The 24,981-nt window shown below is 38.4% G+C and overlaps 1 protein-coding gene across 1 annotated transcript; it reads left to right on the forward strand.

The window, feature by feature from the left end:
- The first annotated feature begins 10,061 nt into the window (after nucleotides 1–10,061).
- LOC128548107 (uncharacterized) lies at nucleotides 10,062–24,436 on the forward strand. The gene is made up of 5 exons (XM_053522502.1): nucleotides 10,062–10,176; nucleotides 10,258–10,941; nucleotides 12,231–12,359; nucleotides 15,814–15,935; nucleotides 24,392–24,436. Exons 1-5 carry the CDS (start codon nucleotides 10,062–10,064, stop codon nucleotides 24,434–24,436), a joined length of 1,095 nt encoding a protein of 364 aa, XP_053378477.1.
- Nucleotides 24,437–24,981: the final 545 nt, after the last annotated feature.

Consider the following 24,981-nt stretch of genomic DNA (forward strand, 5'->3'; position numbering starts at 1 on the left):
GTGATTTCATTCCCAGCAACTTCGTCTTTGAACTCGCCGAGAAAATCTCCCAATGGTGGCTCCCAGTCGCCTGGCTTAGTAACAAACACACAAGAATCTGTATCGCAGTAGATTGCTCGTCTGTCTAACGTTTAATGTTTCGAACGTTTCAGTCGACTTGAGCCGCGTGTACGCTGCGATCACTACATTGTTTGAGATGTGTTTTCTCGATAAATTGTACACCGTAGATCCTATCAACATGAACCGGTCTCTTTGTTCACGTAGTGAATGTCCTCGACGTGTTGTTTGCGTGTCTTTATCATGTCGTTGTACGTATCAGGTTTTGTTACATACATCGACTGAGTGAGGTTTGATCGCTGTCCGAACTTGCCCCAGAAGGAATTCAACATTAGTTTTAGCTAAAACCTAGCCAGGGTTCTTCTTGATTGTTGTCATAATCACAAGAGGACGCCTGCCTTCTCTTCCGTATTCACGAATGTATTTTCATCTTCCTCGTACGTGTTACAGTGATCTGGCCAACCGCTGGCTTCTTGTTTCCAGCTTCAGATACGTGTTTAATGTAATTCAGTGAACACTCCTTTTTCTTTGTCATCGGATCGTATTGAGAGATGCGATCGAAGTGCCAACTTCATAGATATGCAGCCTTATACCCATTCTCTAACAGCCACTTTGACTTCGACCGTCCCACCCAAGTCCCAGTCAATGCCTTAGTCTTCGTCGTGTGTGCACTTTCTTGTTGATACGTTTTCGCACACGTACGACACAGACCGAACAACGATTTGTCGATTGACTTTCCATCGGCAGCACAGGAATGAAAAGGTTGTCCGGTGGCAAAATCTTGCACTTGATCAGACCTTCGTACTTGTCCAAACTTTTGAACTTTTTCTTGATGATCTTCGGATGTCCCAAGGGTACCTTTCCAGTCTTGTTGATGTAGGGATACAAAGAGGTGAAGTCAAAGTACTGAATTTTCTTGTCCTCGTCGGAAGTCTCGAGCAGCTTGAAACCTTCGGTACGTCCACCATAGAAAGCATCTTTTGGCTCCAAAGGTGGAACAAGATCGAGCGATTTGATGTACTCTCTCATCTCGTCGTTCTCCTTTAACTCTGTTACGAACTCACACTCCCAGATCGATTCGTAAATGAATCCTTTATCTTCCAAGTATCGACGTTTCTCCATCGTCTTCTTGTAGAGCTCGTCCATGGTCTTTCCTTTGACGGGATTTACAGTGTTACGTGAGTAGCAGTTGGGACATCCGTGCCAGAAATCGCCATGGAATTCTAAGACGGTATGCTTATCATTCTCGTCCTTGTAAAAGCCATCCACCTTGTATGGTCCAATCTTCTTTTCTCCGCCGTTGTCACGATGCTTGATGACCACGTTTCGCTTATGAGACAAGTAAGACAGCCACTGAATCGCCATGGTAGACTGTTTGTCACTAGGTCGATATCCGTGAGTCGGAATAAGAGCGATTGTTTCAGGTTCAAGATACCTTGCCCTGTACACCAGATTACAAGCCGAGGCGATGGTCACGCTTTTCTGAAATGGATCGATTCCATCACGTTGGTCAGTTTTGCTCATAGTCATGAACATAGAGCGAAAATTCAGACAGCATCTTCTCACCAAATCAACGTTGCTCTTGCTAAACCCCGACCAGTTCTTTCTGGAAGTCGAACTTGTCGTGTTTATGAATCACGTACCAAGACATGAACTTCCTCCTCGTTTCGACACTCATATTGTCCGGGTCGTAATATTTCGCGTCAGGTAGACAAGGCAGTACAGCACACTGATTCTCTTTGATATTGAACAGATGTGGAAAGAATCCGTCGTACAATGGAACCTCATCGAACGATTTGCCCATCTCCGACAGAGACATGGTAATGAAGTTCTGTGAGTCGATGAAACGCATTTTGCATTTCGAAACAGATATTGTCGTGTACTTGCATCCAGCTTTGATCACTTTAGGTGGAAAACCATTCTCGTGTAAGTAATTCACGATAGGGTAGCTGTCAAATCCCTTGAAATTGTGACATAATACCGTTGTACCGTAGTTTTCAGCCGAAAAAAACCATTTGAGAATAAACCCGTCGTTTTCAAACCCTTTAAAATCCCTTTTTGGGTTCTGACCACAATGCACAACCGCTGTTGTTCACGTCCTTGCCATACATAAACGCACATTTTGGAACAATGCAAAGACTTGGCAAAACCAACGACCCCCAATGACAACTGCCACAGTTGCACATTTCTCGTTTTTTTCCAAAAAAAAACCCCGGGCCACATTAAATTTCTCGTCTAAACTGCCGGAACTCGAAAAAAATTTAACACCTGTCTTGAATTCGCGTTACTTGTAATGGACGGTCGACAACCTTAGTAACACCGGGGTTTTTCGCGAAAAAACTTTTGCAATTCCGTACTTTCGCCGCACACTGTTCCGTCGACGCCTTTTTTTTGTTGTAAAACCCCTTACATTGTTTCAACACGAACCAGTTTCGCACTTGATTTTCCTCCTTTGTTCTTCTTCTTATGAAGCTTGTAACAGGTGGCGCTTATGAAGTACCTATGACAATCCGAACAGAAATCCACCCCTTGACACCCTCATGTATCGATGACAAAACCGAAACTCTATCACACAAAAGATTTTCCCCTTTGACATTGAACCTTTCTACATTTGTTGAAAAATTTTTTCGTTGAGGAGCCGGGTTTACTTCGAAATCACATCAATGACCAGGGAAAGGGGTACGAAAATTTGGTACGCCATCTTGGACTGACGTAAATGAAACTATTAAAGGTTTTTTTTGGATTTACGTTAATTTTGTACTTCGGAAATACCGTTGAAATTTCAATTTCCCATACACATTTTTTTTTATCAACACCAAAAGCGAGTAATTCAATGGAAAACCTTTCGCCCCCAAAAACCCTTTTTAATATTATCCCATTGAGGATTTTTTCTATCCTTGCTTGCGCTGTTACGATTGCACGAGCGCAACACATGTCATCCTTGTTTCGAATCCTAATAATGGACCTGCTTTCTTGTAAAAACTCTGCCAAATTCACTTTGGGTTTAGTCTTTGAACCACCACCTTTTGGGTAATCTAAATGGTCTCCCAAGTTCAAGGTTTTTCCGGAAAAAATTGGGTTGTACTGAATCAAACCCTTTCTAGGTTTCCACTTGTCACTTGTTAGACACAAAACTTTCCGTCAAAGGAACTTTTGATGGGAAAGTCGTGCGAGGGACCAAATTTAGTAACCCCAAATCTGACAAATCTAATGGTGCCTCACTTCCTTTTTACCTTCGAACATTCCCTCACTGTGTTCAGGCACTGGTAGACCTGATTTTCAAATTCCAAGTTAAAATCGAGAAGTAAACCCTCGTAAAAAAATTTGCCACTTTCACTCGGTTTCAACGAAAAGGTCGACTTACGTAAAAAGGGTTCACGTTTATGCTTTTTAAATTTCTTTGTACTTTTTCACGAAATATCCCCAAACATTGCAATACTTTTTTGCTTAGCATTTCAACTTATACAGTTTCAAAAGGAGATCTCAAAGTCACGTAAATACTTATTTTTTCACTCATCATGTAATGGTCAAAAAAACACGAACACCTAAAAATGATACCATATCTATTACATGTATCAATTTATCACCAACGATTTATAACAGTGGTGTTGATGCCCTTTATAGAAAGTTGGGTAGAATATTGGGTAAAACAGCTGATATGCCTTTGGTTTTGGTTAAGGGTAAAACAAGGGTTTTTTCTGCCCAATTGATTTTTGTTGTTTATTTTGTTGTTTGAAAATGTGCAAGCTTTCATTATATGACAACTAGAACATCAAGAACATGTTCGACAATGACAAGTAACGGGTATTGTATAGACCGGATTAGACTGTTATTTTTTAACGGTATTTAAATTGTTTTGTTTTGTTTTTTAGTTGTGGGAACTTGACCAAGCATTACGAACAGATACAAACGATACGGGCTCCCTTTTTTCCCTTTGTTAAAACATTCAGGTCACATTTGCGTTGTCACTCTTTTATACTGTCAATTTTTCAAATAGGGAAAATGAACATTCTATGCGATGGAAATTATTACGCAGTTACAGTTGGGGTAAACCCCAAAAGAGTTGAACTGTGGGTTTAAACTAAACAGTACAGGGGACGTTTCATGTAATGAACAACAGAACGAATAAACGAACGACAAAAACAACAATAACAACAAAAAAGGAATTTTAACCATGTATTATGAATTAGAACAATAAAAGACAATTTTTCTTTCCGTTCACTACACTTATGGTCACATTGTTCGTCGTCATCTTTGTTTAGTAGTGTCTGAAAAAATTGTAACATTCATATACGAAACAATTGTTACGAAGGTTAAAGTTAGGGTTTTAACTAAGAGTTCAACCGTAGGCTTTTTCTAACAGTACCTGTCTTTTGTTCTTCTTATAGTTCAGTACTATTACGGATAACGTGTCTGTAAAAAAGTTAAACCTTTCAAATGACCAACGCCTTATCAATGTATCAAAATCGTGATCCAACGCAATGTTCTACCAATTATTCCACCCATGTTTCTATAAAGGGCATCAACACCACTGTTATAAATCGTTGGTGACAAAGATTTGAACAGTATCAATTTTGATACGTGTTCGGATTGGTCATAATTTGGAACGTGTAAAGTTTGATTGGCCTGTTTGGTTATTTTAATTGACACATGTTCCGATGCGAAACGAGAAAAAAGGGCAATTAGTAACGCGACAATTTATTTTCCTTTAACAAATCTTTCAAAAACAACAGGAGTAAACGTTAAGGTGAATCTGCCAGCGATTTCGTCCCCTTTCTATTTCAAATTAGTAAACTTTTTTCCGTTTATCCGTTTTAATTTCAATTTTTGTTTGTCTCTAATTTCTAAAGCTTGTTTGTAGATACTTATTCAGAAAAAGTGAACGCCGTCACCCACTTCACCCTCGTTTGAATCAAGTTTTTGTCGGCTGTCATTTCGAACTTTCCATCTGGGCAAACACTGGATGATAAGGATGGTGCACGAAATGCAATATGACTCTGTGGGAATCAATCAAGTTTTCCTTTATTAAATCTACTTTTGACGAAAAACATCTGAACTTTTGTAGAATTGGGGAAATGTATTGGTTCCATTTCCTTTTTTTCGATCCGTCGCCATTTAGACAGAATTTTTCATCTAAATTATGCGACAAGCTTCATTTCGAAGTTAGGTTGAAAATCGAAATGACTATAAAGGGATGTTTTCTCCACACTTGTAATATTGTCAATCTTCACCCCGATATTTTAAACTTTAGAATCAGAATGTTTCAAATACAAAATAAATAATAAAAAGAAAAAAAGTCTCTCATTAGTTATTTTTAACTGTTGTACAGACATATATTTTTTTTTAACATGTTGCGTTGTAAATCATTTATATTGTTTTGACGGGATTGAGAAAATGAGAAATTATGGAAGCTAAGTTTTTTTTCATGTGTATTTTGTGGCTTTATACCTGACAAACCCAAAAACCGCACGAAAAAAAAATTACACACAGTCTGTGAATCCAATCGACTACTTTCCGACAGCTTCGAAAAAGGGACAACAGGAAAAATTAGAAAAAAAGGAACAAAAGTGGAAACGACTTTTTGTACCGACACACTCATGCAACTAAAGTGAAACTTCAAACCAGAGATCGCTATACCCTTTCTCTGCATTGCCATTTACGAGAAAGATTGACGAATCTCGACATTTAAGAAGCGATCAGACCCTATTTGGGTGAAAAAAAAATTTTTCTTGTGTCCCGTCGTGAAGCTTAAACATTCACAAGATGTGCAAAACCGCGTGTACTTTCAAGAGAGGGAGTGCCAAACAATGGCTGGTTACAACGAGACTACGAGCAAAAAATTGCAGTACATCACTTTTCAAAATTTCAAACAAACCTGTGGGTCCCAATTTGTTAAACTGCCCGGTTTTTGGCGAAAAAGGTGTGCGTAAAGCGGGAGGTAGGAAAAACATTCTCCTAACCAAATTTGTCTGCTGTACAGATCAACGCTTTTAGACAATCCCATCGAACACGTTAAGTCAAGGTATCTGAACAAACTTGGTAATTCATCGACACCAGCTTAAGCGTTCGTTTCCATTTCAACATGAACAGCGTTAAAAGCTGTCTTTTGAAGGGGACAGTTCTAGCGCCGTCCCTTTCGAAAAATTGTCAAAACCCGATATTTAAACCTGAAAAAGGTCAAACGACAAAGTCCTTTTTTTTAAAATGCCCACTTTTTCAACGAGCTGACGGGCAAAATTCAATACTCCATCGCGACGTGCATTTTATTGGCGAGAACGGGAATTTTGGCACTTACCAACAAAGGGGAAACTAGAAATTTTTTGGGGCATTAAGCAAATAAGACAAGGATTTGTTTGGAACAGAGGCGAGACTCTGTATTACGCGGAACAAAAAGTGAGCACTTAAACCGAGAACACTACGATGCCTTAACATGCAACGATTCTGACAGAAGTGGCAAAAGACAAACCCCGAAAAGGGTAACGTCGAGAATGAAGGAAAAAATCGACGTTGAAAAATCCGTTTTGCCCCCTGACTAAGCCCAAAACCTCTTTTTGACGAGAACAATCCTTGCTAAATTCTCGCGCTTTCGAACAAAAACGAAAAAAACAAACATACTTACGCGCGATCGACCGAATGGACGAGCTGAAGACAAATGAATTTTTCCCTATCAATACGCCGACAAATAACAAACATCGTCGACAAATGGTCGCAGGTAGGGAAAAGCTACTTAAAAGAACATAAAACCCCAAATGGAAGAAGGGGAAGAAGGATTCGAGATCACCTAACAATTTCGCATGACGCCGTAAAGCGTTGGCAACTTTTCCAAAAAGGGTTGTACGAGTTTCAAGACAAGCGGCGGAATTTAAAACCCCGACAACGACAGGCATACAGGAATTCATCGAGACATGTTTTCCCCCAACGTGTCAAAAGGGGAATTAGCTTTTCCGAACATCCGCACTTGCAAACACGAAAAGTCAAAGCCAATGTGAAACAGAGCAAGAAAGATGGTCAGTATTTCGAACGGGCCACAACTTTCATGGGTTACCTTAGAAAAGCACAGAATGATTTTTAATTTACCACGACGACGCAAAAGGGGAGCTTCAAAAAAAGCCTTGAAAGAACAAAAGACCGAATCGTAAAAACGGCCCCCAAAAAGTACGGGAAATTCGAACAAACGTCGACACGTAAAAAGAAGCTTTTCAGTCGGTCAAAAAAAAAATCGAGAGATACGTTGATTTTTCAAACGCAAGGGGAGAAAAACAAGAAACCCCTTTCGAACTAAGAACAAAATCTGACTCACAAAGCGAATGGATCGACAAGTTTCAAGAAAAGAGGGACAAACAGACAGAAAGGTTGAAACTCCTGGAGGGAACTTTTCCCAACGCTTCGACTCCATACAAACCCATTGGAAAAAACAAAAGATTTCAAACCCTCAACACAAGGGGGACGGTCGCGTCAGCGAACAATCCGATAAACGCATAGACGACAATACTTTGTGATGTCAGAGAAATCTCAAACAAACTGGAAAGGGGAGTTTGGGGGAAACCCGGGTTGCTTTCAGGAGACGGTTTAGAAAACGGAATTCAGTTAACAACGGACGAAGAACAGTGTTGCAGAAGTACGTACAGATTTCTTCAAGCTGATTAGGGTCGGGTTTTTTCGGAAACCGCAAAAACCTCGACGAATGTGCCGGGTTGGGCTTTACTCGCTACGGGTTGCGGTTAAGAAGAGGTGAAGTTTCCGATCGAACAGCAACTACAACGACAACAAAACATAAGAGTTACAACGACACCTTACAAAACATGACACGGGTTTTTTCTAAAATTTAAATAAAACGTTCGCAAATTTTTGAAAAAAAAATGATGCTTTGCATGAGCGTAGCAAAAAAGGTTTCATCAAAATCATGAGCAGTTTAAAAATTTTTGGGAGTAACGGCATTGACTATGAGGCGAAAAATTTTTCGAGGAATTAAACAACACCCCAAAGTAATCGCACAGTTGAACGTTGTCGATCAGCAGGGGGAAAAAAAAAAAGGCAAGCGAGCAGTAGCATAGCCCGTTCTTTTACTCGACGACCCTCATAAACAAACACGAAGATCCCCATCGACGATCTAAAAGCGAAACAAAAAGCCGATTTCTAAAGATTTTAAATAGGCTATACAAACTACCCAAAACGATTCTTTCTGTTTTACGACCAGAACAACAAGTCGGGAGGTATTCAAGAGAACTTGATGACAAATGTATCGAAGAGTCTTGATATTTGAACGAAATGAACACAGACTAGGGGACATTTATCATTCCTTAAACATCCTCCGAACTGACAATGAATTTAAAGCTAATGAAGAACATCAGTGTCGGATGCAAGTACTTCAACCGCTGCAAATCATCATTTTGGCGATGCTGTATGTCAGATTAGATGATAATTGATAATTAAAAACTCAAACACGTTGTTCAAAAATACTATTCAACCATAAAATTTTTTGGACAACAAAGCATCGAAATGATGATAAAACAGAGTCAAATCCCAAAAAACTCACATTGCCCGTCTGCCCGATCAATAGAACCGAATGGCCAGTTTACTGAAGCCCCTTTACGGATCTTCAAGAGGGGGAAAAAAGAAACGCAGACAAAGAGACATGTCGAGACAGAAAAGAAAAATACTACTTTGGGATTCGCCGATTGCCCAAATCAAAAATCTCCTTGATTGCTAAACAGACAAACCCTAAAACAAAGCGTGCCCAAAACGAAAAATTAAAAACCTTAAACTCAAAAAAGCGAGATGCAAAAGTCAAGACCTTCATCCCATAGCCAGACTGAACGGGCGGACGAAAATACCTAAAGGGTTCAAATGTGGTTTAAATTTTACCCTTAACCAATTTTGGGCAAACAAAAACAAATTTGAAGATGAGGATCGGGCCCCTGAGCATAGAACGCACCATGTTTCCTTGGAATTTTTGTGGCCTTTTCTTTGGGCACAATTTGCGGCAGACACCAATTACATTAGTGACTGAATCATCTTTTTTTCGGGGGACTTCCTGTACAGAAACCACGAACGCGACCAAACCCTTCTCCCAAACGTTTATTTATCGAAACGTTATGCCGAGCTCAAAATTTAAACGATCCCTTGGTGATTACGATATAAATGGTCTCGGGGAAGGCATTCAATATATTCAACCCCACCCCTTTTGGTTGTACTAGTAAATGATATAACATTTCGCATTTTAATTACCTGACGCGTTTTCTTTCAACCACACGAAATGCAAAGTGAATTTTTGCGGCTAAAAACTGGTTATAAGACGATAACAAAACTTATCGTTCACTACAGGGTTGTGCGACCACACGACAATTCAATTATTCCCTTCGACTACTAAACGAGACCCCGAAAAACAACACACAATTGGTCAATTCTTTTTAAAGTAAAGGGAAAAGTTGAAACGAAAGCACCAAGGGTTTAAATCGCTGACGGGGCAGAAACTTTTCGTTTTCGAATTAAAATACGGGGAAAACGACGGACTCTGCTAAGAGTGCTGTTTATTCCTGTCTCGCACTTATCTATGCAACGTACTTCGATATCGGTTCGAAAATCGACGAAAAAGGTGAGGCAATCGCTCTAAAACCCAATGCTTTGTTAAAAAACGAAAAGGCATACCTGCCCTTTTGAGTTTTCCACGATACTTTTAAAAATTTAAAGGGCACGGGAATCAGTTCAGACTAAGACAAGACATGTGAGGAAAGGTAAAAAACCTTCCTAACATTTTAATGATATCACATTCCCAGGGAACAGAAAACTTCTACACATTTTTAAAAAAAATTTGCTGCTTTGTTCGCAAGAAAACAATTTTTTACTGCTTCAACTCTCAGCCACACAGTGTAAAAAAGGGACTACCACAAAAGGCAACCCTACCCCTTCTTTTCGAGCAACAAAAGGGATGTGTTACATTCTGCTTCGGAAAATTTACCAACAGCATTCAAACTTTTTAGTCTATTCCTATTTTTAATAGCGCAATGACAACCCGACGATCTGCTTTCAGGCTACCCAATGCCCCCGAAATGCTACAGAAAAAACGTGCAACGAAGAAAACGCTAGCCTACGCTATAAAGGGAACCACCGAAGCGGACAGTATCCACAAAACCAAAAGGAAAAAGACAGAACCCCGACAATTTTGATAAAAACCGAAAACTATATCTTTTCTTAACGAAGACAGTCTGGAAAATTCGAGAGACGTAAGAAACCCAAAGACGACACAAAAAAACCAACTCAAGCATATCAACAATTTCGCTTCTTTACCAACCACTGACGAAACCTTACCAAAAGTGCCTGTATCTCAACGTAGACGCAAACTAACTGCCAAGAGACAGAATTCAAAACGTGCACAAGAAATTTCCGAACAAGCAAATAGAAACAAACGTGACAAACAAGCTAAGCAGGCTGAGCCAAAGAAACACGCAAAGGACAAACGAAATGTCAAGTTTCCAGATCTCTTCGCAGCCGACATATCATCGGATCCGCGGACTAGTAAATACAGTGCCGAAATGTCACAGATAAAGAAAGTGAACGATACTCTACTTGACACTGCCAAACACGTTAGTGAACATCAAACCGTGCTGGGTGATATACAAACTCAGACCGACGTGTTGAAAGATCAACAGAGAGAACTAGTAGAAGCCATCGAAGAGTTACGCGGTCTCTCTCAACTGCAGGAACAAGTCACAAAGTTGAAAGAAACTCGCGACAAGGAGAATGTGAACGATCTAGAGGCGGCCAAGTTCAAGGGGAGTTCATCGACTCAGAGGGACACGAAAAAATTGAATCAAATCAATCGACCAACCCCATTGCTGAAACAAGCGAAGGTCAGCTTACATGGGTCAACACGCAGTACGACGGGTAAGGAAACTAAACTGACCCGGGCAGACCGAAGTTCAAAACTCCATGAATAGAGAAACGTTGAACAAGAACCACGAACACCAGTTTCAGCTGATCAAAGTGCAGTCTGAGATCGAGAGCGAGAAACAGAGACAAAGAGACTGGAAAAAGACTTAAAAACGATCCCCAACAAAGTTCAAAAAATCCAAAACCCAAAAGGGAAAACGAATCGCGAGATAAAAACCCTTTAAGCTGCAGTTTCCCGGGTAGCTCGAAATAAACGACTTGGTCGGCTGCTCGTTGGCTGAACAGAAAGCTAACATGGAACATACAAGGCAGACTTCTTGCCCCCCCCCCCCCCCCCCCCCCCCCCCCCCCCCCCCCCCCCCCAAAAAAACCCGATAACCAAAACGGAACAAAACTCAACGAAATGAAACACGATACGTCCAAAAAAAGGACCCCTCTAAAAAAATTAAAATATCCTTTAGGATGAATCCCAACCTTTTTCCTATTTCTTTTGGAAAAAGTCCCCAGACGACCGGGAAACCCCACGAACAGTTTTTTTTTTTTTTTGGGTATTATTTTTTTAATTTTTTTTTTTCCCCAATTTTTTTTAAAAAAAATTTTTTTTAAAAAAATTTTTTTTTTTTTTTTGGGCACTTTGGTCGACCCGGAATTTTTATTACAAGACGGCACTACGTTCACATTCACTAGACACCCAAAAACCGGTCCGTACGACTGCTACGGCCAGTGAAAGCGAGAAAGTTCATTCCTATTCCAGATACCGGTGCCCGACGACGGATCTCATGTGATTGACATGTTAGAAACAGAACAAGCAGTCGCTTTCCCATAAATGCCATAAAAAATCGATGTGCCCGTCTGAAAAGTTCGTTCAACAACAGAATCGTGCCCCTTGCCCAAAACTCATAAACATGATTTTACAATGAAACAGCCTCGAGTATCCTCCCAAACTGCACAAAGCATTACCGCCTAAATAAACACCAACACACACAAACGTCCTGCAAACGACCCAAACCTATCTACTGAGACAATCTATTGTGCTGCCAAAACAAGAACAGCCAAAAAAAACAAACCACAAAGTTCAGATTTTCATTTGAAAAAGAAAGTTATTTTTCGTAAACTTTCAGTTTTTTAAAAGCATGCTAAAAACCCAAACTGGTCAGTATTCAAATGCGCTCATCGAGTAAAGAGTGTGTTCGAAAAGCGAATGCTATTTTTTTTACATGCTAACAACGACCCGTTGAGTAACAAGCAACTTTTGCTTATTGCCTAATAATAAAATTGAGCAGCACGATACCTGAACATTATAAACCACGTCACACGGAATCCGAAGGTGAAACAGAAGTGGTATGATACAGGCTACAATGGAGAAGAAGGAACTTTGGAAAAGATAAAAAACACTTTAACGGTGATAGCGGGTATACCCATTACTTTTGGAAAGAAAAAAGGGGGAACGTTTCTGGAACTTTTGCTGCTCTGACAAATACGATTTCGCGAACAAGCAAACAAACAGCACAATTTCAGGCGGGTTTTTTCGCGAAAATAAAAGCAATAAGGGGGTATTAGAACTGTTTGTGAACAACGAACGCGTCTATGGCAACTCGCACAAGTTCATCAACGAGTTTTTACGCTTGTACAAAATTAACGAACGTAAATTTTAAAAGGGCGACTCAAAAGAAGCCAAAAGTTTCGATTTTCCCTACCATGAAAATGCCTTACTAAATCAAAAAACTGCGGTTCGGAGATGCAAAGTCGATCAAGGGTTGATGATAGCATATAAAGGACACTTTAACGCACAAGACGTTTTCTTTTTACATTGAAAAACCCTAATGCGATGCCAATGGGATAAATCGACGACGAATCAACAAACAGAAGGGGACAAGAAGGGGAAAAAGGCTTACAGAGTCTAGGGTTGACTGTGAACGACGCATTAGAAAGCAGTGATTTCTACGATTACTCTCACATGCATAGGTTTTTCTCCAAGAGCACTGCCTGAACCGAAATAAATGCTGCAAACGAAAAGGGAGCTCACGAGAATTCGTGCACTGGTAATCGACGTAAAGCCAGACTACCTTGCTGGCTATAACGTTCTTGGCTTTGACTTGCAAGTGTTATTGAAGGCAGCGGACAAGTACACATAGACCTCGTTTAGACTTGTCCAATGACGCTTCGGTTTTAACAAGTTTCTCGTCCTAAACTTTTAAAACATCAAGAATGAGAAAAACACGAGACATCTCGTGCTTGAAAACAACAATTTGCTAGAACCAGCTAAAATTTTTCCAGAATTTATTAGATTTACCGTTTCACAAAAAAGAAAAGCTTGACGAGTTGGCAAGATCCAACTTGGGTGTTGGCAAAGAAGATGTCAGTTATGCAGAGATACCTGTTCTTTTCTATTCGGATGGATCAAACGGAACAATGGATCGGAGTAAACTACTCAAGTACAATCTGGTAGATTCCCTACTGTGTGCAGCGTTGATAAACACAACTGACAATTTTAGCTTTTAAAATTTTTTATCACTAGTTGTACATTCTAAGATTCCCATCCATTCTTCAACAGCGAAAACGCCTATGCCGCACCTATTTTATTATTTTTCAGAAGGGAAAGGGGGGTTTCAGAAGAAACTCAAACGCTTAAAGTAAACAATAGGTTGTGCATCTCTCAACTACTCAAATACTACTTGTATCAATTCGTGACGTGACGCATCCGGTACTAGGAATGAAGATAAGTTCGAGTCTGGGTTATAAAAACCCAAAAAGACGACAACATTGATTTTTTGCAAAATGGTGTTGTAAGAAATTTACTTTTCTTTTTCTTTGCAGATACTGAAACCATTCGAGAACGCTAGATTGAAAAACACAAAACAGGTCGCATTTCTACACGTTACACATCTGATGCGTATGGGATTTTTTGACTAACCAAAAGAGAAAGGTACGATATCGAAAGGGCTCATCGATGCCCATTTCAAAGACAAGAAGGGGGAAAAACTCACCCTTAACGTTTCAAGGGCAACGACTTAATAGTAAATCGGGCCCACGAAAAAAGGGAAAATCGTTTCGAAACAACTGACAGCCTTTTCTGCTACTTGTCTAGACGCAATTCTGCATCTAACACAATCCGAAACTTGGTCGACGATTACGTGAGCAAGGAACTGAAACTGAAGTCGCAGTATACTGACGACATAGCTCGCTTTGCAGAGTACTTGAATTCCAACGATGATGGTGTCTTAGGGCAACCTATTAGAGATTTCTTGCATAATTACAAAAATGGCTTGTGTGGTCAGCGATTTCGGGATCACTATACGTGCGAAACATTCTGTGAAGAAGTTGACCCTTTGATAGGTGATCACTTGTTAATGGAATTCGATGAGAAAAGCAAATACGACGGAGCCTACGTGTATCTGCCATCGCCTGGTGTTGTGTTCGACAAACCGATTGCTTGTTTAGACTTCTCGGCCATGTATCCGTCGATAGGAATCAGTGGAAACTTTGGACCCGAAACCATTGTGTCCCGAAAAAACCCTAGTTATGCCCAACGAAAAAGAACGGCTACCCCAGATCAACATTTTTGTGCGTGAGATCATAAAGAAACCGACTCAAGCGATTGTTTCCCAAAATGAAACCAACTACGTTTCTTCTTAAAGCCCAAACAGTGAAATCAACAACGCAGGTATGGGAAGGATACTGAATGTCGACTCAAGTACAAAACTGAAGGTACGTTTGAAACGCTAATGACAACGTGCTTGTGAAATGAAAAGTGACATGCACAAATCAAGCTAATTTTCCCTTTTACGGTACCTGCCACACATGGGGGGGGGAAAGTCACGCTTGTATCACTTCTACGGGGCGTCAACATTTCAAAAAACCCACTGGTACTTTAGAGAACACGTAATAGAAACAGTGAAGGTGAACGGACAGCGTCATGTTTTATTTAACATACATTACTTCTATTTCCGCGTAAAGGGCAATAGCATTTTGAACAAAAGGTTGGGTATCGTCGTGCAAAAAATATAGATAATTCGAAATGATCCCTACAACAAGCGTGTTTTAAACACAATCCATATTCCCAAAAGGGCGCAAAAAACTGAACGAACTGCATTATCGCAATCCAGACAAACATTTTCAGGGCCCCGACAAACTGGAGCACGAAAAGGGGATCACCTTTCTCATTTTTGGCAAAACTTCTTTGCAAAGTCAGGACACTGACGAAGAGAACAGCTACATCATTCGTGGTTTAGAAGCCGTAAACGAAACCGTTTACTTGCCACTGAGGAAGTGGAAACGACCATGTTTGGAGATTTGCTTCAGAGAAAGCCGGTCGTGGGGAACGACAGTGTGGGCCCAAAAACATTGACGGCTTGGTGGAAGGGACCATCGACCTAAAAAAAATTGCCCCGCGTAAGAAAAACACAGTGACTCGCAGTCGGTTTAAAAAACGCAAAAACAACGCGGGGATCGACCTTTTTAAAAAAGAAAAGACGAGGTGAGATTTCGAACGGTGGTCTAGACAAAAATTACTTTAACTTTGTAAAATATAACCCAAGAAAAAAAAAAGTGAGTAAAATCGAAACTCTAGACTACTTGTCAAAACTGCAGAGAGAAAACCAACCACTGCATCTCGACACCCGTGCTGTTGTGAAACAAACTTTATCCGAGGTACTGAAAGTGTGTTGTTAAACACCCCCGAAACAAATTTCAGCCACTACAAAGATTTGTTAAGTTACGTGTTCTGAAAATGCCAAGCTTTTGGAAATTTGAGTTGTTCTATCGCCAGAGGGCCCTGATGCAACAAGTAACGAACAGAAAAAAGAAACAAAAGCGTAAACCAAAAGAAACATTGTGGGAAAAATACCTTTCTGGTACTTCCAACAGCGGATTCGACTTCTTCTCAAAAGGGTAAAAGAAAGATAGAAGATGAAACACAACAGTTTCGGTCACAACCAAAGCCAAAGAAAGTGAAACAAACTACGCTGTTAGGAGATGTGATAATGGATGTAAGCAATGAACAGACCTCGGAAAAAGAAAATGAATACAAAGTCAACATTTTGTAAAGAGAAACAACAAAACATTTAAACTAAGCTTTTTTTAATAACTTTAAAAATGACTATTAATGATGACTTCGTAATCAGAAAATGTTATATGTTTTATAATCATGCATGTGAAAGCCTCTGTAGCTCTCATTATTTTGCTATTTTCATTAAATTTTCCCTACCAAACACAACAAATTTTTTAACACCAAAAAAAAAAGGTTTTTATGGAGGTTTTTTTTATTTATTTTAAGAGGAAAAAATTTGATCTTATTTAATTAAGAAAAAAAAGGGGGAATTTTTATGGCTAAAAATGAAATGGTAAATACTTTTATAATTTACAAAGTTTTAAAAGACGGGGGAGAAAATATAAGGTTTATAAAGACGAGTTACATACAAATTTATAATACCATCATAGATTTGAAAAATTTTTATCCGTTTACAATTTAGTCGCATTCTTACGACAGATATAACGAAAATGACAACACTGAAACCCATTTCCACACCAAACTCGGGGTTTGTGCACGTGAGACGTATAACCTACTTTTTACCCAAACAAAAACCCAGAATTATCACTTTGACACTAGTACCAAGGGTGTAAATCATCGAAGTTACAGACCGCCGCCATTCAAATTTTCTATCAATTATCTCATGATTTGTTCCAGATGAACAATTACTCCCTTAGCTCAAGGTATATTCGCATCAAATTTGATCCCCAAAAATTAATCGACGAGGCGAGATTACTTATGCATGTTCCCCCATACACAAATATCTAGAACCCCCGCTGTCTACATTGATGTTACTGTTGGAAAAAAAATTTCAACAACCTGACTGCCAAACGGCCAAAGCAATAGTCAATAAACACTTTTCGAAAAAGGAAAAATGACCTCATCGGTTTCCCTATGGAAACTTTGCCTAGAAAGACACACATTTAAAAACTTCATGACGCTTTTTATTTCTTGAAAAATGAAATCTAAAAGCAACAAATGCTTTAAAATGGATCTGCAGGGGGGTACATTCACTCCAAAAATATTTTCACACAGAAAACCAAATTTTAAAAGGATCTTTAATAAGCATTCGGAAATTACTTCAAAAAATGCCGATTCACTAAAACTGCAAACGTTTTCAAACCCACTTAGACCCCGCAAAGTATTGTCTATGTTAAAAGAGTTTAAAGTGTTTGAATATTTCAAGGGAAATTTTTCCAAAATTCGAACACATTTTAAATCAACTATCAAGTCAATGGACACTCAGGCTTTTTTTTTGTTACACTTCTTTTAAACATGAACGTAGAGGATTTTCATCAGCCGTGAAACATACTGGTTGCTCCAAAACTTGCCTAATATTATAAAACTGTTCATGGATCGTAGGGACTAAAAGGCCAAAAAGTTCACGTTTGAGTAAACCAAAATGGGATTTGAAAAAAAGTCGAATTGAAATGGATGTTCTGTGGACGGGAGGGGGTTTTAGAGGATTTTTTGCGGGGAAAAAGGGGGGGAAAATGCGGGAAAAAGACCCCCCCCCCTATAAAATGGGGGGATTTTTATGGGTGTCGTTCTTTTTGAGCACGCTTTTTGCTTAAATAAACCCTTTAAAGCGGTAATATACATTGGCCAAATGATGGGATGGTTGAAAGTTTCAACCAAAATAAAAAATAAATTTTTGCTAAAAAGACTTATCTAAGTAAAAAAAGCGGGTTTGCCTTCATTGAATCAAACAACATGGGGTTTATTTCCCATCAAACACGGGGATATTTCTACATAAAGGGGTTGGGTCTATTTTTCATCAGGGGAACTGTTTGAGTAAAAGCCCTGGCCCGTCATCACAAATACAAAAAAATATCCGTGGGGTGATATCTATGCGAAAAGAATATCGAAGGAAAAGAAAACTACCACGTGGAAACGAAGGAAAGCCAGGCATGTTGCATAACGGAGACAATTCGGGGTTTTCACGTTTTTTTTTGTTTCCCAGGGGGGAATACGGGAAATGCTTTCATCTGCAGAGAGGAAATTCGCCTACAAAAATACACCCAAAAAAAGGGGAATTTTAAGGGTGCTTTACAAACTAGGAAAACCGATGACATCAAACGATTGCCTTTCCAGAAAAACGGATGCGGATTAGCCGGGGGGAATTGGGAAAACTACTTGGGCACTTAAAACTTTTCAAAAGATTACAATAAAACGGTGCTCATATACTAGCAACTGAATACATAGACCGCCTAAATTACTTGCCGTGCGACCCCACTGTGTTTTACTCTTTCAGGGAAAATTTTGGGATGCCGCAGGGCATGTTTTAGAGCGAAAATTTTTAAATTTTTTTAATTTTTGCACTATATAAAGGGTGAAAGGGGGCACTTTCCAAGAAAACAAGATGGGAAAAAAGCCACGGATTTTAACACAATTTCGAATTTTTTATACGTACGAGCGAGGCTGTCCAACATCACAAAGTGTCGATAGGGAAAAAAATATAACCGATTCATCTTGAATTTCGGAAAAAATTGGATGAATTTTTCACACCACATCACGAACAAAAAGTTTGAAAGTGGACTTCCAAAAATACCAACAGTGAAATTTGATTGATGTAAGTGCGCGTTACGGATTTTTTGACTGCAAAGAATGTCTGACGTGAATACGGACTAACAAAAAAAGGGAAAGACTTGGGGTATAATTTTTCAACGGGTGAAAATGCTTAAAAAACATGAGTCTTTTCATTTTGTATAGAACTCGAGTGGGTGAGCAAGTTTTTTGCCCAAATTGGATTGTACTGTAACATCAGGGCGGAACCCCCAAAAGATGGGGGAGCAGACAAGGGCTACGTGAACATTTTAAAATTTTATTAACCACCAGTTGTAAAATTGGGGAAGAATAAAGTTTTTACTAAAAGACTTTTGCTAAAACATGTAACAAGTACAGTAAATAAAATCTCAACTGTTCATTCAACATTGTTTTTTTTTTTATTTCAATAAAATTAGTCGAGCAATAAAAAGGAATTTCTGGTTTTAATTCTCAAAAGAAGAAACGAAACAACGGACCCTTGATCAATTTACAGCGTACACATACTGCAGTGCTGCATCAAACCATTTAACAAAATAAAAGTAAAAATTTTTCCCCTGAGTTTTTTGGGGCATAAAATTTGGGGTTTGGGAAATAACAAATGAAAAGGTAGGGGGATTTTTTTTCAGTGAATGACATATTCTTTCTTGAAAAGTTTGAGTGGAATAAACACTTTATTTTGCTTTTTTTGCGCAACGGTAAAAGTTGCAAATGTGCAATTTTTGTCAATTTTTGGGGCTCATATTTTGTTAACGCAAATGTAAAAAAATATCTCTTTTTGGGCAAAAATTATTTTGCTGGTAATGAATGCATGCAAAATCTGTTTTAAACACGGGTTTATTATTTTTTTACCTGAAAAATTGTTGAAATTTTATGCAAATGCGCAAAAAAGATGATTTTGAAACGTGAATATCTTTTCATTTCTCAATGTAAAATTTATGATGTTGGTCTCATTCGAAGCTAAACCCTTTTTTGTTTTGAGTTAAAAACAAATTTACAAAATTTTGAAAAAAATTTTAGCTCAAAATGACAGACCCATTGTCAACTAAGGGAAAGCCCATTTGCAAATTTCAAGTTTTGACCTCGAGTTTTCAATCATAGTGTAAAAAATACTGCTTTAGAATCAGAAAACCAGTTACCCACCTAAAAAAATGCATTCAAAGATTTTTTCCAAAACATTTTTATGTATAGAGTTTTCACTCTGAAAAAATGAGGGAAATTTGTCAAAAAAAAGGGACGAAATGATGATTTTCAGACGTGAATATCTTATTCAATCTTCAATTAAAATTCGTGTTCTTGGTCTCATTTTTTACTAAACCCTTTCTTGTTTAAAGTAAATTTTGTCATAATTTACCAAATCGGGGAAAAACTTAATTTTTAGCTCAAAATACACACCACGGTAAAAAACAAAAAAAGGGCCCCCCTGACAACAAAGGTACAGTTTGGGGGATAATTCGCAAAAAGTAAACAAGATACCAACTACAATTTGAACCACAAAAACAAAATTTTCCCCTTTTTAATGAACCATTTTCGGGTTTTTTGCGATCAGAATTGACATCAAAAAAATCGATTTAAATTGCCCTTCGTTCCCATCTCCAAATTTTTCTGGAAACCCAGTCTAAAATTTAAAACCCTTTTTCCGAAAACTGGCGGTGACCCGGGGCACGTGGGTCAAACGTGAGGTCAAACAGGTTCACAAGGACGGGGGTAATGGGTTTTTCGCGCGAACGATTTTGTGGAAAAAATCATTTTCTTTTGGGTTTCAATGGGGGGAGCTGAACAATCTTGTGGCAAATTACATCTCAAAAGTCTGCGTCGAAAACACCAAGGGGGACTGGGTGGCAAAAACACGAGACAAAATCGCATGCAAAGGGAGGTCGGTTTTCTCTTCGGTTGTATTAAATTAAAATGGGGTGCCCGCCGAAGCCCGGTAAAATTTAACGTTGAAATCGTTATGGCATGCCACAAGGTGGGAAACCAAACCCCGGTTCAATTTTTGTGGTCTAGAAGAATAAAAAGATTTGACGACTGAATTAGGGAAAAATTTTAGCTTTTTTGAGCACGAACATTTTCGGCTATCACGTTGATTGCATAGAACTACCAAGCTTTTTGAGATGCCCCCTTAACATAAAGGAAAAATTTCAGACCAAATTTTTTTCTCATAAATTCTTTTGTAGAAACATAGGCTACTTTTCAGAATGCATTATCAAGAAAAACGATTTTCAATGCTTTTATTGTTTTTTCAGGAACTTATTGATTTTAACATCCCAAGATGTCTCAATTTTACAAGTAATGGGAAATGTGTGTACGATTTTCCACAGCAAAGTTATGGAACAAAATGAGGGAGGCAATTCACAAATACTCCAATAGATTAAAATTTCAACAAGTACAGTGCATTCCCGCTTTTTGTTGATACTTGAACATTTTTGTATAAGTTCGAAAGCAAAAAAAAATAGACCAATTTTGATCATCATGGAGTAAAAAAGCATAACACTGGGGACATTGAAGTGCAAGAACCCCCTGATTTTCTGACGTTTTGCTTATTGTTTTCTTTTTTTAAACACGTAATGATTTGCACAGACCAAGTTTTCATTTTTTACTTTCAAATGAAGTGATGGGGGACAGGGTTTTTCTGCAAAATTTGGAGGAAAAAATCAGGTAGCTTTCATTTCAAATACAATGCTGAATTTCAACTTTTGCTTGACATTTTTGTCATAAATTTTGTAAGGATTAATGTTTATATTTTGTAACTTTTAGTATCAATGTCATTTTACATTTGAATTTTTGTTATGCAGAAAACATTAAAATATGACAATTTTATTTTTTTAGTTTTTAATTTTTCAGAGCACAGAAAACAGAAATATCTGAATTTCAACAAACATAATTCATAAGCTTTGAACAATTTTGCATTGAATTACTTCATAAATACACAAAAACCTATTTATTTTCATTTTAAAATTGAAATGCATTACAGTCTATATGTATTTTTTTTATTACAGGGCCCGAGCAAAACCCGATGCAAAGACGAGTTCAAAGTGATTTGCTTTTGAAGAACAAAGAAGACTTTTTTACCATTTAAAAAAAAATAGGATCTGATTTATTATATTGCATGTATTTTTTCAATTTGCTGTATTGTTTATCATTATATAATACTGCCCAAAAAAGCGCATTTTTCCGTAGAAGCGACACTATTGCTTTCTTGTTGTTTTCTTTTAAATACAAAAAGCAATGGCAAACTCCGGAAAGATTTTTGTTTGTAATCTTTTCCTAAGTCTATAGCACCCTATTTCCATATTTTAAAGCATTGCCCTGTCTGTAAAACACTGTCCCCCCTGAAATAAATACTTTTTTAGAATCGTTTTTTGCCTGAATGAATGAACAAGCTTTCCTTTTAAAACGGTAAACTCTTTAACTCGAAAAACCTTCTTTTCCTCAAACTGATTTTCAAAACCGTACAAAAAATGCCTCCGAAGGTAAGAATCGAACCTTTTTTAAAACAAATTCATTATTATGCAGGAATGGGAAAAAATCCAGACTTTGGCAAATGTTTCCGCCCATGATGTCCCCCGATGAGTTCTGAAGGGAACTTGACATGAAAAGTTTTATTTCCACCCAGTGTGTTGTTTTTCACTCCCCAATTGCCCCATTTTTGAAGTGTAACTTTCGTCTTTAGCGATCGCTTTCCCGTCCGTGCCCGAACTCTATGAATAATCTCTGTTGAACTTAGGTCCCCAACAAATAAATCTCTGTTTCGCTTTTGGGGGATGGTTTGGGTTTCCTTTCCACGTTGAGGAAAACCGATATCTTGCCAGAAAACCCTTGTAATTCTTGACCCGGAGGGCAAATTTTCAAGTGTATGCGTCGACATACGTTTTCATTTTAGTCAGCTTTTTTAGTTTTCCCATTTTGCTTGTTAGCTTTCTCTGCTTTTTTTCTTGGGGGTGAGACAATTTAGGTTACCCAATCAATTTTGCGTGAAAAATTTTGAATGACCCCCATTTTTCTGCCTCTGGTCCTCTGAAACCTTTTCAAGTTGCTAGGGGCGTACATGCGCAAAAGTTCTGCCTCCCGATCGATGGAAAATACTGATCCCGAGGGGTGACTTGTATCTTCGCGTACAATTGAATCAACGGGTCTGCATACAATTTTTTCCCTCGGGCGTTTTCAAACCTTTTTTGTCGGACTCAAAGGAGGGGTCTTAGAAATTTTTTAAAGTTGGAGAAAACTTGCTTTCCAATCTTTCTTGGGTTTTGAAACCCCCCCGCATCAAAGCTATTCTCATTGTCGAAACGTTGTCTGGTATTCTTTTTTTTCCCAAATAGTCTCACGTTTACAGTCTGCACTTCGAAAGATCCTTCCGAACATAGATGTCTTTTTTCCATACGACTTTTTTTTTCTTTGTTTTGTCTGCGCAGACTTTACAGGGGCAAAATTTCTACAGGGGTCGCTTGTTCCTGACACTTGTTTCAAAAAACCCCGTCGTCTCCAGGGAAATCGTACTCGTAGGGACATCTGTTGAATTCGTTTTTTGGGAACGCCTTATCAATAATTCTTCGGTTTTTAAATCTTCTCTTTAGAGATAATTTCACCAATTGTAAGCGAATTGCTAACCCTTAGCACTGGTTCACGTTCGCTTTTGCTTAGAAGTCGTCCCCAGCCGACAAATAATCATATAAATTTTCTTCGTCTGGGACACTTTGTTTTTTAAATTTAGATCGAGTAATGTGCGACTTCAAAGAGAGTCAAGTTTTAGTTCAAGCATCCGCACCTTGCAACCAGGGCTTGAACGTTTCCTCCCGTTGAAAAACGCAGCTTTCCAAAAGTCATCTGTTCTCGTTTTCTCTTTATTTTAAGTGAGACGAACCGAATGCAACCGGGTTTATTTGGGCAAGAAAAATAATATTTCCCTTTTAAACTTTTTTTTCATCAAAAATTTTCCAATGCCTGTTTCCCCCAAAACTAAAAATCGTCACGGTCGAAAGTTTAAAGCTGAAAGAAATTTTTTAAAGGGATTTGTCCTGTCCCACAGGATTTTTTGCATTTTGTCATAAAACCGATGAAAATTTTCTTCAAAATCGATCGGGAGGAAAACATCAACAGACGCGTTGAATTTTTCCTATGTCTTTTTATAAAGTTTCAAAAACTAGAGATTCTATACAACCACTTTGGATTCTCAATGAATTTGGTCTCGATTTTTCTTTGGACACCTTTGAACGAGCAACAAATTGATCAATCGGCGAGTTCAAGAAGCTATCGAAGAGTTCAAAAAATGTCGGATTTGCTTGACCAATGAAAAGAACATCACCTTGGTGCCATGTGGACACATCATGTGTGTTGACTGCATTGTTAGATCATTTGTGAATAACAGACACTGCCCATTCTGCAGGAGTGATATCCATTATATCACAAAACTGCGTTTCACAGACTAATTTGAAAAAACAAGTGATTTCGTTTTCTTTCTATATGTATTATTCTTTCATGAGTAATATTATTCATTTGATTCATACAGAGAAATAAATACAACGCTTTCATTTCAAAAGTCAATGTTCAGTTGTCATTCTTCCAAAGAACCAATACTTTTCCAATCGTGGTACATATTGTACGGATGCGTCGTCCAACAGAAACACGACCATCCTCTTAGTATTTCAAAATAACACCGCACGCAACACAAATGTCCACATCTTGGCGCTGTTCTGAAATTTGCATCTACTGATATTACACCGCATACCAAACATTGCTTTGGTATTTTAACCCTATCCCAATCAATTTGAGCTTCGACCCACGGAACATCTTCGTACATTGGCAAAATTACTTCTGTAACTTCTTCATTCGTAATTGACTTGTTCTGATTGCTCATTCTCACGTTGACAGGTTTCCAAACAAAAATACGAGAATCCAAGAGACACTGACATTTAATACTAAGAAAAAATAATTTTCAAGCTTTAAATTTACATCCCGGCCATTCTTAGCGTGAATTTGGAATTCCTCAAGGTACGAAAACTGCCTATTTTAGTGATATAGCATGATGTTGCCACCAACCATTCGAGTTTTTCTTTCATCGTTTGACATACAAATATACGTTTATCATGATCAAATTCGAATCCGGCGATATGCTTAACGTTTTTCGGTATAGGAAGTTCCGAATCAAACACCAAAGTAAATGCTCGTGCCAAAGCCGTGATATAGAATCCGTATTCATCGTCGTCGATTACCACCGATACTATACGTTGTATTCTCAACCAAGACTCTTCGTCTTGTAAACTTTTAGCCGAAATGTGCACTATGAGATCGTCTTCGATTTCACGACCTACAAGCTCTTTGATTTCTTTTTCCGTACTTAGATGTGTCCGTGTATAGAACGAATTTCGTTTGGAAAATGCGTCCGAATATATGAAAGTAGTCATGATTTTTGATATCCATTTCTTCCCATCCCCTTTTTATACGTTTACATTAAATATTTT

The sequence above is a fragment of the Mercenaria mercenaria genome, chromosome 14, assembly GCF_021730395.1.
Source record: "Mercenaria mercenaria strain notata chromosome 14, MADL_Memer_1, whole genome shotgun sequence".
Classification (NCBI taxonomy): Eukaryota; Metazoa; Mollusca; class Bivalvia; order Venerida; family Veneridae; genus Mercenaria; species Mercenaria mercenaria.

What these genes read in the sequence shown, in the direction of transcription:
- LOC128548107 (XM_053522502.1), top strand. Translation starts at nt 10,062, where the DNA reads ATGACAACCCGACGATCTGCTTTCAGGCTACCCAATGCCCCCGAAATG. An exon ending in GTCAACACGCAGTACGACGG is followed by an intron (nt 10,942 to 12,230) that starts GTAAGGAAACTA and finishes AAAATTGAGCAG; the next exon opens with CACGATACCTGAACATTATA. An exon ending in CACTTTAACGGTGATAGCGG is followed by an intron (nt 12,360 to 15,813) that starts GTATACCCATTA and finishes TACTTCCAACAG; the next exon opens with CGGATTCGACTTCTTCTCAA.